This window comes from Anomalospiza imberbis, chromosome 2 (genome assembly GCF_031753505.1).
Source record: "Anomalospiza imberbis isolate Cuckoo-Finch-1a 21T00152 chromosome 2, ASM3175350v1, whole genome shotgun sequence".
Lineage (NCBI taxonomy): Eukaryota > Metazoa > Chordata > Aves > Passeriformes > Viduidae > Anomalospiza > Anomalospiza imberbis.
The window spans coordinates 4513715-4531385 of NC_089682.1; the positions used below are offsets into that span (position 1 = coordinate 4513715).

Consider the following 17671-nt stretch of genomic DNA (forward strand, 5'->3'; position numbering starts at 1 on the left):
TGGCATGCAAAAATAAACCTGGGGGGGAAAGGAGGGCAAAGCAGGTAGTAGGAGTGGAAACAGCCTTCTTTCTTTCTACCCCACTCTCACACAGACAGAAAATTTCTTCTGCAAAGAAGATAGTCTCTGGACCAAAATATATTTTGGCTTTGAAAAGGAGGGAATTATTTGGGGAAAATACCACTCAGAATGCAAACAGATTGAGGATTTCGCTGTACCATAGTTTTTTTGCCTTGGTAAGTTATGAGTTATGAATGGGACATGGAGTGAGTTTATTAATAGAAAATAAAAAGCTTGGAACCTTCCCCTCCTCTATTATTTTCTTGCAATCCCTAGCAACATTCAGATCCTCTAGGAGGAACCTACCTATTTCTGGTTCTGTGCAGCAGAGGAGGAAAACAAAAAGCCCTTTTCCCCTGCATCCCAGCATTAAAGGGAACCGTAGTGGTTTTAATACAGAAAACCCATTAGGCACAGGGAAAGGCAGGAGCCTCCTATCAAGCTGCAAACAGGAATGCTTAAGCACAAGGCATTCAGGCGGTGGAAATGCATTCAGAGCATTTAGCACGTAGGATTAATCGAATTATAATTTAATCATCTGATCAAACACTAATTAGCATAATCACTTGAGGGGAAAAGCTGCCAGAGGAACAGACGAAGAAACACCTTGGGCACCCAGCACATTTTAATGACGAGAGATCGTGCACAGATAATTTTTTTTCCCTTTAATAAAACACAACAGAGATTGAGGATTGTAGTGCTGAAGAAGCAGTTTGAAGCAGTCCTGGATCACATACAGTTCTCCAGCATGAAAGATGTTCAAGCAGGGTCTGCAGGCTTTAGTTTATTCAGATTTAAGAGCTGTAAAAGCACAGGAGCACTCCACTACCCTGGCTTGCCTTGTGAAGACTCGAGCATGAGCACACACTTCAGCCCACTGTATTTCCATTAAAAATCATCCCTTACTGTTTCCCCCAGAGTCTCCCACATGAATGTTTAACTATGGATCTCTTAGATGACCTTCAGGGATACAGCAAAGTATTAGCATCCTTTTACAAACTGCATTTGAAATAATTAGTCTAAATCAGCTGGGTTTCTCTGGCTTGGGGCAGGTGAGAATGGAAAAGCAAGAGATATTAAGGGAGTTTTGCTGTGTAATACTGTCTGGCTTTCCTGGCAAAATCATACCACTTCTGTAAGGCAGAAATCTGGAGAGACCAGGAAAATCACCCCTGCTGTTTACCCACACAATCAAATGACACTGGTTAGGGTGAGATATATAGGGGCAGGGGGAAGCCTGGAAGAATTTATGGAAAGGAGGAGGGGGAGAAGCAGGACTTGGACAGGGAAAAGAATCTTCAGAGGTGTCTCTTGTTTGATTTTTTACACAAACTAACACAGTTGAATTGCTCTGAATAAGTGTTTAGGTTTTCAAATGGATAATTCTTCTGGACATTTAAAACATCCAAATGTTATGAACTGCAACATTTACAGAGAAGATCATAAAATCACTGAGATTAGAAGAGACCTCAGAGATCATTGAATCCAATCACTAGTTCACAATTAGCCCATGTGCCTACGTGCCACAGGGTTGAGCTTGGGAAAAGTTTCCTACAATGTTATGTAAGGAAGCAAAACGATGAGCTGCTTACCTACATTTTAAAGGCACCAGATCACACAGGCTCAAGCATGAGCTAATTTAAATTGATTGTATCCCTCTTACAGAGGTATTGCTAATAATCTTTTCAGCTCCTCAGAATGAGTGTACGTTAATAAAATAAGGTAACCAGATACAGCACAGTGTAAATTTACCTCAGGGTTTGCCCATATTGAGCACCCTCCCATGTGCAATCAATATTCAGAGTCTGGAAACTCTCAAGAAAGCAGGAAGCAGCTCTACAGGTGATGATGACAGAAACCTCCCAGCAACAGAGCTGTATGTCCCTTTAAAGCATTGTCACACTTTCAATAAGTGACTGATAGAGGAACTAATAAAAAACCACATGGAATGGTTTGGGTTGGAAGGGACCTTGAAGGTCATCCAACTCCAATCCCCCTGCCATGGGCACCTTCCACTAGACCAGGTTGTTCAGGTTGCCCAATTGTAAGGCAATAAATCAGTTTCTTACTGACATGAAGGTGGAACCACCATGCTGCACACACTCCTGACTCAAAGAGAGAGATCCCATACCACCACACATGGAAGCCACTTAATTAAAAGTAGTTCCATTCAGATTTTAAAGTTACGGGGTCTAATATATGTTCCTTGTTTAAAACATCTAGCTTTACATTCCTGTTTGTTTCTTTCCAAGCAACCGCTTAAAAGAAACTCAGGAGATTTTGCATCTTTTCCCAAATGCTCCAACATAGCAAATTGGGGAGGGACACAGAGCTGGTAACATTACCTGAGACTGCTCCATGATCAGACAGAGGCTGGAACACAGCAACCAACTCCCCAAAATCACCCCTAAATCTGTCTTCTCTTCCTGGCCTCTTGGAAGGTCCTGAGGCAAGTGAAAGCATCCCCTGCTGGAATCCCAGCTCAGCTCCCCACATCTTCAACTTCCCAAACCGTAAGAGCACCAGCACTGTGCCACGCCATGATGCCTTCATTTCCCACTTGGAAGCTGTTCCATACATGCTACTAATTTTGTGTAATATTTCCTGAGCACCTGGCCAGCTGCACATGCCTTAGGAAATGGCAGAGCTGAGATGCTCAGCCAACCCTAACCCCTACCCCAATTATTCCAATGAGTGTCCATGCCAGGGACTGAGAGCACCAGAAACAGATTGGGGAAGGAAAACAATTGCATTACTTGGTGAGCAAACAAGGCTGTTATCCTTGAACACAAACAAGACAGAAACTCAATTTACTGACATCAAAAGTTCTCAAAACCTCTTGAAATTAAGTAGCAGTCAGATTACTATTATTTAGGAAAATATTTTGGTTTTTTTTAAAATCTCATTAAGTCCTTTTGGAATTACTAAGGCCCAGTGTTCTTCTCTTCTGTGGAAACACATTTTGAGATGTGGTAGAAATGCTCTAATTGCTTTTATCCACTAGGGACTAACTTTTGGACTCTAATAAATATGCACTGAACTGCTGCAGCTGGAGTGTCTTCAGACAGGCATTTCTTTTGCTCTGCTTTGCCTTCACATGTGCCAGTGTTTGGATATTCCAAAAGGCCTCCAGCTCCATCATCAGTGGGACAAGCACAGTTCGAGCACATGCAGTCACATCTCTCTGAAGCCACACTGCTCCTCGAGCATGAACACAATGGATAAGGGCAAAAACTGGCGAAGAGCAGAAGAGTTTTGGACAAGATTTTTACTCTAGACTAGGACAGAAAAGCTAAAACCTGATCCTTTCTTTCATCCCCTGAAAGAAAATTTCACACCACAGGTGTGTTCCCACCACGACTGTTGGGTGTTCCTCAGAACTTGCTAAGCCAGCAGCTCTCCAATTTGGTAGAGAGACAAAGAGCTGCTCTCTGGTGGAGAACTGGGGACCTGCTCCCCTCCAGCCAGGAGTGCTCCCAAGATTCCCACCCCAAGAGGCCCAGGAGTGAGGCTGGGGGATCAGGCACATGGCCTGAGGAGACCCCATTGCACCAAACGTGACAGCTCCCAACAGCTGAACAGCAAATTACCCCTGCCAGGGCTGCTCTGAAAGCCTGACAGCTCAGCCTCTTTTTCCAAGGATTAATTATCTCTCTCCTGTCCTATAAAGGAGCTCAACTCCTTCCTCCTTTGCTCAGATGAGGAACTTGCCCTTCCTACCCTACAGCCATGCTGACATTTGTAAGATTGCTGCCCTTCCTTGATCTCCTCCACTCCCCCAAATCCATTTGCCTCCAGGACCAGCAGTAGGCCTCAAACTAAGCCCACAGCAGAGATTAAATAACAGGAGTAGATAAGAATGAAAGAAAAATCTGAGTGCAGGCAGTGAAGCTGAGATTTTGAGCTCCCTGTCCCTAGGCACACAGCAGGATCCATGGGGAGCACCAGCTTCCTCTGGCACAGACCATTAGCCAAAACAGAGCACTGAGTAGTCCCAAAGCCACATTCTGTCGTGTTCTCCACCCACAGCTCACAGGGGAACGGGCTCAGCTTTGCCTTCCCCACTGCAAACTGAAGCAAGGACTTCAGGGTCCTTCACCATAACTTATCCAGCTCGAATTTGGCCTTGAGAGCCTGCCATCCTGCTGACCCACAGGGATTCATGCCCTGTGAATGCCCTTCCTCTTCTCATCTCACATCAGTGGCTGGATACCTGTGCAATTCCAACTCACCCTTTTCACTTCCTTTACCCTACCCACTAAAAGTTATCTTTGTGCTGCCATCCCTCCCTCTCCCCTAAGCATTCCTTCTGCATTTTATAGACAAATATTTACAAAAAAAAGTCGAGAACAAAAAGCCTCAGCCACAGCTGACACAACAAAAACCATGGTAATCATCACCTAGCCTCAAGTTCCACGGTGGGATGAACCTCACTGTCCATGCCTAAAATGGTGAAAATCTGGTTTCTAGAGCCCCTACACAACAGAGCTGTGGAAAAGGTTGTCATTGTGGAAGAGAAACCTTGAGGTCACGCAACAAAACTAGAAAGATACAAAGGAAAGCTCCCTAAATAAATACAGCTAAAAGCATAAAGTATAATGCAAATATTACTGTAGACATTTGAAAATCACTTAAGTATGCAAAAAACTCTCTACATTGGATGTCTGCAAACATAACTGGAGAACTTCTGTTCCACTGACAGCTTCCCAAATTGCTTCCTTCATATCATGACACAGCAAACACTTTGCTTTGTACTTCACAAGTGCAGTTGCAACACAAATTATGGTTTACTTGCCTAGAAATAATATGTGAACTGGCTTTTAAACTGCCCCACAGAAAAGCCACTTAATGAGGTGAAAAAATTCAGGTGAACAATGCGTAGTGTGGATGGTGAACCACTTTGCAGTTTAAGCTGAGGTCCACCTAAAGCCTATTTTTGCTTGAATGACATTTTTTCCAGCAAGATCCCATTCCAGGGACATCTGAATCTGCTTTTCATAACAAAAAGGACTTTGTCAAGGACTTGTTCTGTCCTTAGCTCAAGCCAGGAGTGTTCTAACAGCTTGTCACATGCTCACCTCATAATTATCAAGCGACTGACTCTATGCACTCACAGCACTTTCCTGAGTCAGGGCCAAAATTCCCAATAAAACTCACACAAAAAAAACCCCAAAGACTTCAGAAGGTAAACCACAAAACAAAAACAAACATAAAAAAAACCCAAAACACAATGGTTTCTGATAGAAAAACAATTGCACAAGAGAATTCAACAGAAGCCAGAGCTTGCACTTTATGCATCACCTTTCCATGGCCTGGGAAAAAAACAACCAAGTAGATTTGGGTGCGCTCAAATCCTACAATGAGATTAGCGTGTAGAACATGGGTTCCTCCAAGCCTGCACATTCCAGCATCCCAAAAACTCTTCCCAGCTAAAACAGGAGCCAGCTTAAACAAAACCCACACTTTAAAGACTGACATTTGTCATTTGAACTCCACACTAACTACTAAACAGCTAGAAAACTTTACTGAACAAGTGGTTATCATGGGGATAAAGAACAGAGCAGGGAACAAGCTCTTCCACAAATTCCTGAATTCCATTTTGGCACCCAAAAACCGGAGCCACTGGGGGCTGACACTCTGCAATGCTGAGAGACGAACGCCCCGAGCGTGCAGGCTCAGCACGAGCCACTCCATTTGCAAAACCACATGAGAGGATTTCACACCAACAGATATTTATATAGACACAGCAACCCTGCAATCTTATCTACAGAATCACTGTGAGTAGATTATGTAGATAGGCAACTATTTGCAGCTACAGTGCAGTGTAATTATATTCTGGCTGCGTTGAAATAGTCCCGGTCACTTCAAAAATATGATTCTGATGTTCTTAAAACACTGGAGGGCTCCCCAAAGTTACTCCAAAAATTTAGGTGGCAGAAAGTTACTGAGAATAATTTTTAGCCCAGTGCTAAACATAGACCTTAAGCCACAAGTTTTCTGTATGGGATTACAGTGTAATTAATTGGAAGAAAATAGCATCAAGCACACTTGGACAGCAAAGCAAGTGCCAGATTTTCCATACGCAGGAGTTTTGAAGCAATTATAAGCTATGTAGAATTACATATGTAAATGTGCAGAAATATATATGTTTATTTCAAAATCTCAGAAGGAACTGTATCCCTGACAAATTAAACTGAGAGCCACACGAGCAGGATCTCCAAGAGAATACATGGAGAGGCACCAGGCAAAGAATTCCTCAGGTGATGCCTGTGTGTGCCTTTGTCTCTGCCACGTGGATGTGGAGCAGAGAGCTATTTTCAGCCGTGCTCTTGGGCTGCCCCATGGCCCAAACTCCTGCATTTCTGATGGAAATGTCCTTCTGGAAGCTTCAGCAGGAGCACATCAATGATGCAGCTCAGGCTGCTCCCTCCTTGGTGCTGAGGGAGCTCCAGGGAGCCTGGTGTTTAGGATGGAGGTGACTCTCCTTCTCAGAGCCTTTGCATTTAAAAATGGCTTTCTATAAATAGGATTGCTGGCTCACTCTTAAGTCTTACTCCCTGCCTTCTGAGTAAAAATAGCTTAAATAGGGATGCTGGGAAGACTTGCTAATCTCTGTCAGCCTGTCTGTCCATCCCCTTGCCTTTCTTTCCTCCCTCAAAACAGATCATAACATTTGTTGCCCACTCCACTGTGAAAGGTATTTATTGACACACACTACTTTTTATTTTTCTGATGAGTAACTCAATGCTCTGATAGGGGGGAAAAAAGTACTTATGAGGTAATAAGAATTTTTTTTTTGTGAATGGCAGTATCCAAAGAAAAGCAATGACAAGAAAAGCTCCCAGTGCCAACAAGTACCTGAGGAATCAGTGGCTTGCTCTTGAAGATGTTCTCTTCAGTGCTCTAAAATATTGAACTGTGAAAGAATTTTATTATTGAATACCTCCCATTTTGTGTTGCTTTGTTTTCAGAAATACAAATTGTTTGATGAAATGTTTTCAAGGGGCAGGGAGGTGAAGACTGAGAAGATAAAGCTTCTTTTGAAGAATTGTAATTTCAGATCTTAATTTCATTGATTTCATAACAGCTTAAATGAAAAGAAAGTGATGATTAAATAAGATTATGAAATAACTCAAAATATATTGTGAAACAAGTAATTTAACTGCAGACACCTACACATTCACCTTGAAATAATTAAGTTTCTGAAGTATGTTGTAGACCTATGTTGGTTAAATGGATTTTTGTAGTATATTTAGAGTTTCAATGACTCAAAACAAATGATACATTAAAAGTGTCAAAAAATGTACATTAGCATAAAAGATGAATATAATGTTATACTCTCATCTTCAATTTTTAAAGTAGAAGATGGAATTAGTCCTTCCTACTGCAAATCTGAAAGACTCCAAGACCAAGAGATTGATAAATGCCATGTGCCAAATAAAATCAAAGGCTAAATGAGTGGTATGTTCAAACAGGCCTTGATCCTACACACATCTTAACTTTTTAATTAGAGTAAACTTCATGGAGAAAACAAAAAAGTCCATATGTTTTGCTCCTCAATCCATTGCCCCAACCTCCCACCCCCAGAAAGTTTGTTCATTTTTTTGCTTTCAACTTTTTCTTTTATCACTCCAATTGTTTATTAAATAGGTAGAGGGGATTATTTCCCCATCCCAAACAAGCCCCTCACCTGAGAGGGCAGCATAGTTAAGTCTCTTACTCAGGCAAAGACACAAAAAGTGAGGCCCAACCTGAGCCCAGTTCAGAGACTTGCACAACTCATGAGCTGGAGGAACATTCTGGATGAGCTAATCACCAAAACCCATGAGATTGTCCCCAAATAATTCAAATTAGCAGTATGTTATGAGACAAAATTTGCTCAAGAACAAACAAAATTAAAATCAACTTCTAAACTTTTCCAGATGCAGCAGCACTGAGGAAATTCCACTGAAATACATCCGAAATTCTGTTTTCATTTCTGGACTCCTCACTTCAGGAGAGACCTGGAGGGGCTGGAGCGTGTCCAGGGCAGGGAAGGGAGCTGGGAAGGGTCTGGAGCCCCAGGACGGGCTAAGGGAGCTGGGAAGGGGCTGAGCATGGAGAAAAGGAGGCTCAGGGGGGACCTTGTGGCTCTGCACAACTCCATGAGAGAAGGGTGGAGGCAGGTGGGGGTTGTGATCTTTTCACCATGGAACAAGGGATAAGATGAGAGGAAATGGCCTCAAGCTGCACCAGGTAGGTTTAGATTGGATATGAGGAAAAATTTGTTAATGAGAAGGGTTTTCCAGCCTTGGAAGAGTCAGGCTTCCTGCAGGAAGAGCTGCAGATGTGGCACTTGGGGACAGGGGTTAGTGCTGGACTTGGCAGTGCTGGCGGAACTGTTGGGCTCAAAGGTCTTTTCCAACCTAAACAATCCTGTGGTTGTATGAAATCACAGTGAAGAGCTGAGAGCTGCAATAAAGCCCTGTTTAAGATGGTTTAGAGGTTTGTTTTTACAACTTGCAGAAAACAGCTTCTCTTTGAACCACTCCCAGAAACACCTTCAGTGCCACACACATCTGCTGTCCAGCGCTACAGGAAGAAGATGCAGCATCCACCAGATTTTAGTGACCCTTGCTAGAAAAACACAGGCAAAATGCCTCTCTGAGCTGTCTCTGTGTGCTCCCACAGCTTAGGAAGACACAGATTCTGTGGTTTGCTGCCCACTAGTGTCCTGTGGCTCCAGCTCCAGCACAGCCACTGGGCACACCATGGGAGGAAATCCCTCTGGAGAGCCCCAGCACCTGGGGGAGCAGCACACCCCGAGCACAGGAGAAACAGATATAGATATCCCCATGTCCTCTGACTGCCCAGCAATAACAGGATTTTTTTGTCCCCTTGGCAGTTGGTAATTAATTAATAGTTATTCATAGCTCGGGTAACACTGGATTAAAAAACACCCTGAGCTGAGCTGTGCCATCCACACACAAGCACCCAGCTGAATGCTTCCTGCGCATCCATTCAACTTCCCGAGGTGAGGATCTGGTTACACAATTCCACACAAGCTATGCGGGTACCTCAGTATGTTTCTACAAAGAGAGCAGCTTGCTCTTTTGCTCAGATGTTGCATCCCCAGCACTGAGAATCACCATTTTCTTCGGGGAGGCTCAGCACCACCAGCGCTCTGGCTCCTCATCCTCCAGCCTAACCCCTGCTCTCAGCTCAGTGTGAGCCTTCTCCATCTTCCAAAACGCTGCTAAAACCCACATTGATAGAAGTACGGCAGGGAGAGGATTCAAACAGGAAATCATTTTAATGGGAAGGTATTTTTAGTGTCATCTGTGCTGTATTGGTGCCTCCCGATGCTCGATTGATTTCAGCAGAGCATCTGTGGGCAACGGGCATGTAAGAAATGCAGCCAGGGAGAAGCCTGGAAATGGGTTCAGCATATCCACAGCAGAGACTGAGTGATACTGAAAGAGCCTCATTTCTGAAAGCAGCACCTGATCTATCTTGATCACAGCCCTTACCAAAAAGAGGCAGGATTTTGAAGGAGGCCGTTCTCCCCTCAGAGCCTCCCCTGCCTTCTCTCCCTGCAATTAGTGAAATGCCCCGTTACTAATTATGACCAGGCTACAGCAGACTTCTGCTGCTCACTTCTGGAATACTCAGGCAGAGTAACAGGGAAGGTGGTGCAGGTAGAGTAACCCTGAAAGGCAACTCAAAAGCCTTGCTCAGGATTAGAACTGCATGACTCAGGCTTTCAAGGTAGTGAATTCAGCTGCAGAGCTCCCACTGATGTCTATATCATCCCACGCACTTTCCAGGGCTGCAATGCATTTATGGTTAATAGTTACGCGTATTCTTAAGGAACTCACAGCAATGAGACTTTAAAACCCTCACAAAATACATAAACTTTAACCAGGTATTTGGGGAGGTTTTTGTTTCAGGCTTCAGAAATACTAATTGGATGGAAGAGCGTGTCAGTACTTTATTGTCCCCAGAAGGAAGCTATTTCACAAACATAAAGCCTTCCCAGTGACACCGCTCATATCTAATTTGACAAAATGTATTTGTGCTGAGTGACTGTAGGGAAATATGGGGGCCAACCTTGTTATTGTTATTCTGATGGTTTCCATTATCTCCAACAGAAATTAAGCCCAAGACTACAACTGCAGAGTTAAACCTATGGGTTTATTTTTAACCTATTTCTCCCCTCTGAAAGAAAGAAAAAAACAAAGGAAAAAAATTCAAACCCAACACGAACATGAACAATCTTACACATTTTTAAGTTAAAATCAGAATGAGATGTAACACATTGGAAAGCCACTTATACTTGTGCTGGTATTTTAAGCAAACATGGTGTGGTTCCACAAGGGGTTAGAAAAGGCAATGGCAGAAGCCAAGCAGAAATCTGTTCTCCCCCCCATACCCAGATACACTCATAAAAGAGCCCTGCCTGTCACACAATGGAGTTCAGATGGAGTTATAGATAGAATAATGAAAATAAATGCATACGTGACATATCTATTTATATATGCAGTCATTTCCTTCAAAGAGATACATATCTGATATGACACTGCATTAAAATCTGAAGTCCTTTAAAAATATTATTCTCCGACTCTTGACTCTGATAAAATGGCCCTAATAAGTCCTAATAAGTGTTATCAATGAATAAAACCATCTTATCCAGTCTTAACATGAAGGTAGGTGCCATTTTCTTCAAAGATTTCCCTTAAGAAGACCCTAAAAATCTTCATTTTGACATCAAGTATGACACCAAAAACAAACAGACTTTTTAAGTTGCAAAGAATCGTTGAACCACCCACTACATGTTTTCACAATGCTTACATCTTGGAAGATTGCTATACACAAAACCATTTAATTTCAGTCCCCCTGGAGTCACAAATGTACAGATGTTGCTGTGTGGCAGCACAGAATCCATGCAGATGCATCTATCATGTACACATTACACTCTTCACTCCTTGAGAGACAAATTCAGGTTTGACTGTCATCCAAAAACACTTGGAAACTGAAAGTGAAATTACTCCTGACTTCATAGATCAAGGAATAAATGGAAGTGATTTTCATGATGCTTCGACCTCATAAAGCAAAAATTTTTGTGTTCTTCAAAAAACCCTTCAAGGAGGACTAATTAGGATAGAACACGGAATTTATAGCATCAGTACAGTAGAAAAAATATCTGCTTTTTTTTTTTTTTTTTTTTTTCTTGTAAAGTATGATTTCTGGAGAGAGCCAGGGTTCATTTCTATGCAAATCTAGTTTTAAATGAATAGCACTGGTCAGAGTGCACTTCCAGGCTGATTCTGTCTGTCCTATTAACAGCAAATCTCTCCCTCCAAGGTATCTGGCTGGAGAGGACAGAGAGAAAGGCAGAGTGCTGCTGCCTGTCAAAAATAAATAAATAAATAGATAGATAATTTCTTAATGTTAAAACTTGTTGCAGTTTTCTTACTGCCAAAAGAAATGAAAAAAAAAAAATCCAAGTTTACACTTTGGGGGATTTCAATCCTTTCGTATTCTGAGGCACGCAGAAGACAAAAATGCTTTTAAGGTCACTCTAAATCCACACATTTAAGATTCACCTCCTGATTTCTGCCCTCCCCAGCGCTTCACACTGGACCAGCCATGCCTGTCAGTGCATTTTTTCATCCAGTGTCTACTTAAGAAGATGTGAAGGCACCCTCATCCAGCATTCATCCCTCACCCTCTGCCAGAGGTTCAATTATTTCCATCCTTCAGGAATCCTCACACTTTGCCCTGTGCTCCTCTTTCATTCATTCCACACGAGAAACCTTTTCCCTGTTCTACCTGCTTTGCCTATTTCGAGAATTGTGTGTTTAATCTGATTTATCTGGCAGGGTGAAAAGCATTACAGGCAATGTTACGTTCTCGGATCGGAGGAGGCAGTGCAATAGAATAGCTGGCACCCCAGAATAATTTGTTTTCTGTCCTTAAAACTGCAATGCTAAACGTTCATTTTTAATAAAACTTAAGCAATTTAAGCATATTTTTACACATGCCATGGTTTTCAATCAAATCTATCTAAATGTTCCAAAATACCCCAACCCACTATTAAAAACGCACAGAAACTGCAATAAATGTTTGTCAGTCAAAGAGTTGGCAGAAGGAAAAAAAATTAAAGAATAACAGGTTTACCCTTATTCTATCTCCACTCTAATTTCCCTTCCTAACTTTATAATTGACTAAAAGTCTTCAACCTTTCCAGATGATGTAATGCTTATCTGTGAATATTTTTACATAAATGAGTGAGGGAAAAAAAAATTCGGAACAGGTACCTTCACGGAGAAATGATGAAAGTTAAATAAATTTTAAATACTACTTCTTAAATATATGTAAAAACGTAAGGTGAAAGCAGAGGGCGAATTTTAAAAAAAGATGCGAAAGGAAGCAATATCTCAACGCGACCGCTTAGGCTGAAAGCCCTTCAAATTATCCCCGCGTGCTCTGACGGATTTCTACGGCACTTGGCAAAAATTCTGTACTTTTCCAGATGAGAAAGAAAGAAAAAGCGCCTCTCTGCCTCCTCGCCTCTGCAAGCACCGTCTCATTCCGAAGGAGGCAGGCACGGAGGTTCCGGGCTGTCACTTTGCGAGGTGAGCGACTTTAAGCGATCACGGCGCTCTCGCTCCTCGCCCTTCTCCCCGCGGCTCCCGCAGCCGGCGCGACGCTCCCGGCACAAAAGCCACCACCGCGACCCGCTCCCCTTCCCGGCCGGCAGAAGGGGAAGGATGGGGACAAGGGAAGGGATGCCCGCGGCGGGGCTCACCATGCGAGATGCTGTGGAGCAAGGCGACGGCCAACATCCACATGCCCCCGCCGCTCCCCCGCTCCCCGCTCCGGGCTCGCCCTCGCCCGCCGCGCCCACGGCCGGGCCGGAGCTGGCAGGCAGCGCGCACCGGGTCCGGCCGCCGCCTGGCTCGGCTGGTGGCTGCTCGGAGCCTGCGGGGCCGCTCGTCCGCCCAGCGAGCGCTCAGCCCCGCCTGCAGCCCCGCGGCTCCGCCGACACTCGCCCGGCGCTCGGGCGGGGGAAGAGGCGGCCGGCGGCGGGGGCGGGGGGCGGGTGCGCGGCGGGGCCCAGGTGTGTCCTTGGCTCGGGGAGGCGCCCGCAGGGCGGCGGGGGCAGGGCCACAGGTGACAAAATCCTCCGGCGCGGCCACACCAGCATCCCCGGCAGCAGCGGCGGCCGGCCCCGAGCCGCGGCGAGCCGGCTCCTCGCACGCCTCCTCCTCCTCCTCCTCCTCCTCCTCCTCTTCTTCCTCCTCCTGCCGCTGCTCCTCACACGGCTCCCCTCGGCCCGGCGGCAGGCGGGCGGGCAGGCGGGCACATCTTCCTTCCTCGCCTGCTTCTTCCCTCGCTCTGCTCCCCTCCTGCCTCGCTCTCCGGCAGCTCGGAGCGCACTGAGCCCGCTGCTCACCTCCCCTGCCTCCCGGCGCGGCGGAGGGACCAGCGCTAACCCCAGCCCTCCGCAGTCTTAAAGCACCACCAGGTCCGCACAGTGGAAAAACCCAAGACCAATAGAAGAAGGCAGCAGAATTTCCAGCCTCTCAATAGTTGGCTGAACTGCGGCCGTTTGGCATCAGCTGAGTTGTATATGACTAATGTGTTGACAAGTCGTGTGGGGGGACTGGAGGAGGGGGCCCTTCTAGAAGGTCACAGCCCAGACAGGGGAGTGCATCAAATAATTGACTGGGATTCTGTGCACCACTGAAGGAAAATACATACATACACACACACACATCTTGCAGTGCTTACACAGGTCCAGATACTATTTGGCCTTTCATCTGCGTCTCTTTCTGTGGTGCGACATTTTTTTCCTCCTGTAGTGAAAGAGTAAATTACAGTCTCTCTAACTAAAAGCAATTTCTGTGTCTATTCTTTCTTCACATCTGTGATGTGAAGGTTGGTCTAAAAATGAAAAAGAAAAAAGGGGGAAAAACATTAAATGAAGTCAGCTAAAAAAAATCAATATTGTGAATACATAACAGCATTAGGGCAACTCTGGATTTAAGCTGTAAGATGAAAAGCAAACACAACAAAGCAATAAGGAATCTCAACCTGCAGAATCCCCAGTGTGTTACCAACAGGATGACTTCACATTTAGGGGACAATATTTTTTTAAGAAAATGTTTTATAGCACCAGACATTGCCCCACTGCCAACACCCTGCCTTGTGCACTGCAATGAAATCCAAGAAACGACGTCCCCCAGAAAGACACTGCGATGGACATCTGCAGGAAGCTCAGCAGCAGCAGAACTGGGCAGGGAAGCAGATCTGCCTGGAGATGTTTCTGAAGCCATAGAGGACAGATCAGAACACAACCCTGAGGCGTTGTATAAGGCCCTTCTTTCTAATTCTTGAGAAAACCAAACTGAGGGACAGTGAAAACCATCAGGAGAGAGCTCAGGTCCCTGCATCCCATTTGGGCTGGGCTATCAGCCAGGAGAGGCTGAAGCCTTGAAGGGAAAGCAGAAGAGATGAGACCAATATTGGGCAGGGAGTCAGGGCTGCATTTAAGCAAAAAAGATGTGGGCAAACAGGGAAGTTCTTCAGAGGAAAATAGAATCTGATGCTGTTAAACAAAAATTAAAGAGAGAAGTGCAAATGTCTTGGCAGAGGAAAAAAAAAAGCAAAAAAATAGAAAGAAAAAAAGAAAAATTTGGTTTTATTGGGAGTGAAGTTCTGTTAAAAATAACAAAACTTTAATCTGTTTAGAAGAGAGCTGGTGACTAGCAGAAACGTTTAAGTATAGATTTGAGAGCATTTGGGAGAAGTTCACGACAGATTTGTTCAAGCAGCTCTTTCAGAATTGCTTTGTTTCCTCTTCTGAAGCCCGAAACATGTTTAGGGCTTAAGAGATACAGTGTTCTAGATATTCTACAATGACAGAATAAATAAACCTCCTTCTTATACACTTCTGACTCCTTTACTAATCTACATAACTCTGCTAGCCCTTGGCAAATTTCAGCTTCCTGTAGAACTGTCTCAAACAAGTTCGTGTGCATTTCAGTTCATTTAAAAAAACCACAGAAGCTGCAAAGTAAAAGAGTAAACCTTTAATTTATTCTTCAGTGGCACCAAAAGGCAAAGAGACCAACTTCAAGAGCGTATTTAACATTTTTTAGCAGAATCCAACCAACTAGGCAGCATAATCCTTGTCCTGGGCTGGGTTTAAGGAGGGGAGGGGGAAGGCAGGATGCAATTTTGCATGAGAGCAGGGTTCACTGGTCCTGCTGCTCAGGGAATGACTTGACTGAAACCTAAATTCAGCCATCTGTCAAAGTGGAGAAAGAAGACCATATGACAACTTCCACGCAAAGTACATGACATCAGTCAGGATGCTGCTTTTCAAGTCTGGAAAATCAAGCATGATCAGGCTTCAGCTGCAATCAAGGCTACTCAAGGTCATGAAGGAGAATCCCCATTTATGTTTTTTTGTTGTTGTTTGTTTGAATAAAATATAATGTCTTAGATTAAGTGTCTGGAAATTACTTAGTTCTTCCTAAAACAAATTCAACGACTTTCCAGCAAAGTATCTCAGTTAAACCCAGCATATAACTGTATCTTATCTGGAAAAAAAAAAAAGCTTTTGAAGTTATTGATTTAGTTGTAAGGATCAAAAATCTTAAAGTAGTCTCAAATTCTTAATTTGGATTTAGACCATCTACTGGTTGACTGTATTGGGTTGACCATCCTTGCTTTCTGCAGCTACCACACAGCTTGATGAGGAAGTTAACAGAGATACAGCAACAATTCAAATCAGCTGATGATCACCCTGAATGCATCTCAGGCAACTTTTCAGGTCACACTGTACTGCAGGAGGCACAAGGAGAAGTTTTTATATTGGGACCTCGCTGAAACCCTAAAGCATCTGGCTCCAATGGGATATGCAGAACACCAAACATTTTTCTGACAGTTCTGGCCACGCACATTCCAGTTTTACCCCAAGCCATTAACATGAAGAACATGCAGAAGATCACCAGCATGATCAGTCTGACCACATCCCACCCAGTCATCAGCTTGCTGTTGAAATATCTCCACTGAAAATCATGGGAACGGTTAAATGGTGAGGTCTGCACACCAATTTTGCAATGTACCTGCATCATATCCTCACCTTAAGTGAGCAAACACACAAGGAATGACCACAGCAAACCAACACAAGTAAGAGCTGACTCGTGGAAAGCCTTTGTAAAAATGAAGTTGAAAATTAAGGATCCAAGTGGTTGAATGTTTTTACATTCCCACAGTGGAAGATGATGTATCTGGTGGATGACAGATATAACCTATAACCAGTCTTGCAGGGAAATTGTTTCTTCAAAGAAAAAGATAAAATAGTCTGTCTACAATACGTCTGCATTGATTGGGACTTAAAAAAAAAAACCCAAAAGAATCTTCCAAGGAGCAGCAGCTCCTTGTAATTGGTAATTGGTTCTATTCAGATCTGGATGGTTTCATAGGCTTTGGGCTTTAGGGAACTCAGTCAAATATCTGCCATTGAAGCATTCAGCTATTCAAACAGAGCCCCTCATTGTCATTCAGAATGCAAAAAACTCATTTGCAATTTCAGCTTTGAAAGTGGTTTTAAAAGCACCTGAAGGAAGAAAGAATGGGAGGGAAGTAGAGAGGAAGTGTAGGGAAAGCATGGTGAGAGAGGAAGTTCTCAACAGTCAGAAGACCTGGGGAAAAGAAACAATAAAAAATGAACATGCCTGAAATCAGAATCTAAGTGAATGATCAGCCCAGTTTCTGGGAGAGATGACACCTTGGCTCAGTCATCCCTCAGTTTCTAAATCATTCTGTCTCTCCTTGTTACTGACCTCTTTCCCTGACTGGATTTTTCTTGACTATTTTCTTGCAGCATAGCAATTTGAAAGGAAAATATGAGTTATTATCTTGTAGACTAGGTAAAGATAAGCACAGAGGGCTATAACTAAGAAAACTCACTTAGTTCTACATTTAGTCATGATTTTCATTTTAATAAGATTCAGAAATTTTTCAGTTCTGCTAAGAAAGGAATTGTAGCCCCAGTCAGTTTAGAAAAAAAGAAAGCATCGTACCCCTCTGAGATAATAACAATAAAGAAACAAAACCTGCAATGGCTCAAGAAGCATTTTTTATCCTTTTTTTAATGAAACTATGCAAAGAATTTGTAAATATTTGGCTGAAATATAGTCCAAAACATTCGAATCTCGATCTTCTGAAACAAACTGGGAAATATTCTCCATCTTCTCTATGATTTATATCTGTTTTAAAGATGACAAGTTTGAACCACTCCTCTCCAAATTTTCAGGTAAACTAAAGCTTTGTCACTGCACCAATAATAATGGGAGATAAACTCAAAGAGGGGTAAAAGGACCAGGAGTTAAGAAGGGAAGAGGAGCAGAAGTGGGAAAGCTTTTTAGTAGCTTCCATCGCTCTGGAAACAGGAGAATCAAAAGCCTTGTGAGAACAGGTTTTCCTCAGAAGACTTCATGCCCGATTTGATACTGGAAAGATTCAGATAAATGTTGAATGCTTGTCAAAACCAATCGCTAAACCTCCTGATATTCACTGGCTACCAAGCTTAATGCTCCTATCTATAAGCTCACAT

At 43.5% G+C, this 17671-nt stretch overlaps 1 protein-coding gene across 5 annotated transcripts in view; it reads right to left on the minus strand.

Moving 5' to 3' along the window:
- The window catches only part of DSCAM (DS cell adhesion molecule), a 443286-nt gene extending 429856 nt beyond the window's left edge, over positions 1–13430 (minus strand). For 3 of the 5 annotated variants that reach the window (XM_068179588.1, XM_068179586.1, XM_068179589.1), the window contains exon 1: positions 12851–13430. In XM_068179588.1, coding sequence (XP_068035689.1) covers positions 12851–12893 — 43 coding nt within the window. In that variant the 5' untranslated portion in view covers positions 12894–13430. The remainder of the gene's footprint in view (positions 1–12850) is intronic. The other 2 variants (XM_068179584.1, XM_068179585.1) reach the window with 2 other exon arrangements.
- Positions 13431–17671: the final 4241 nt, after the last annotated feature.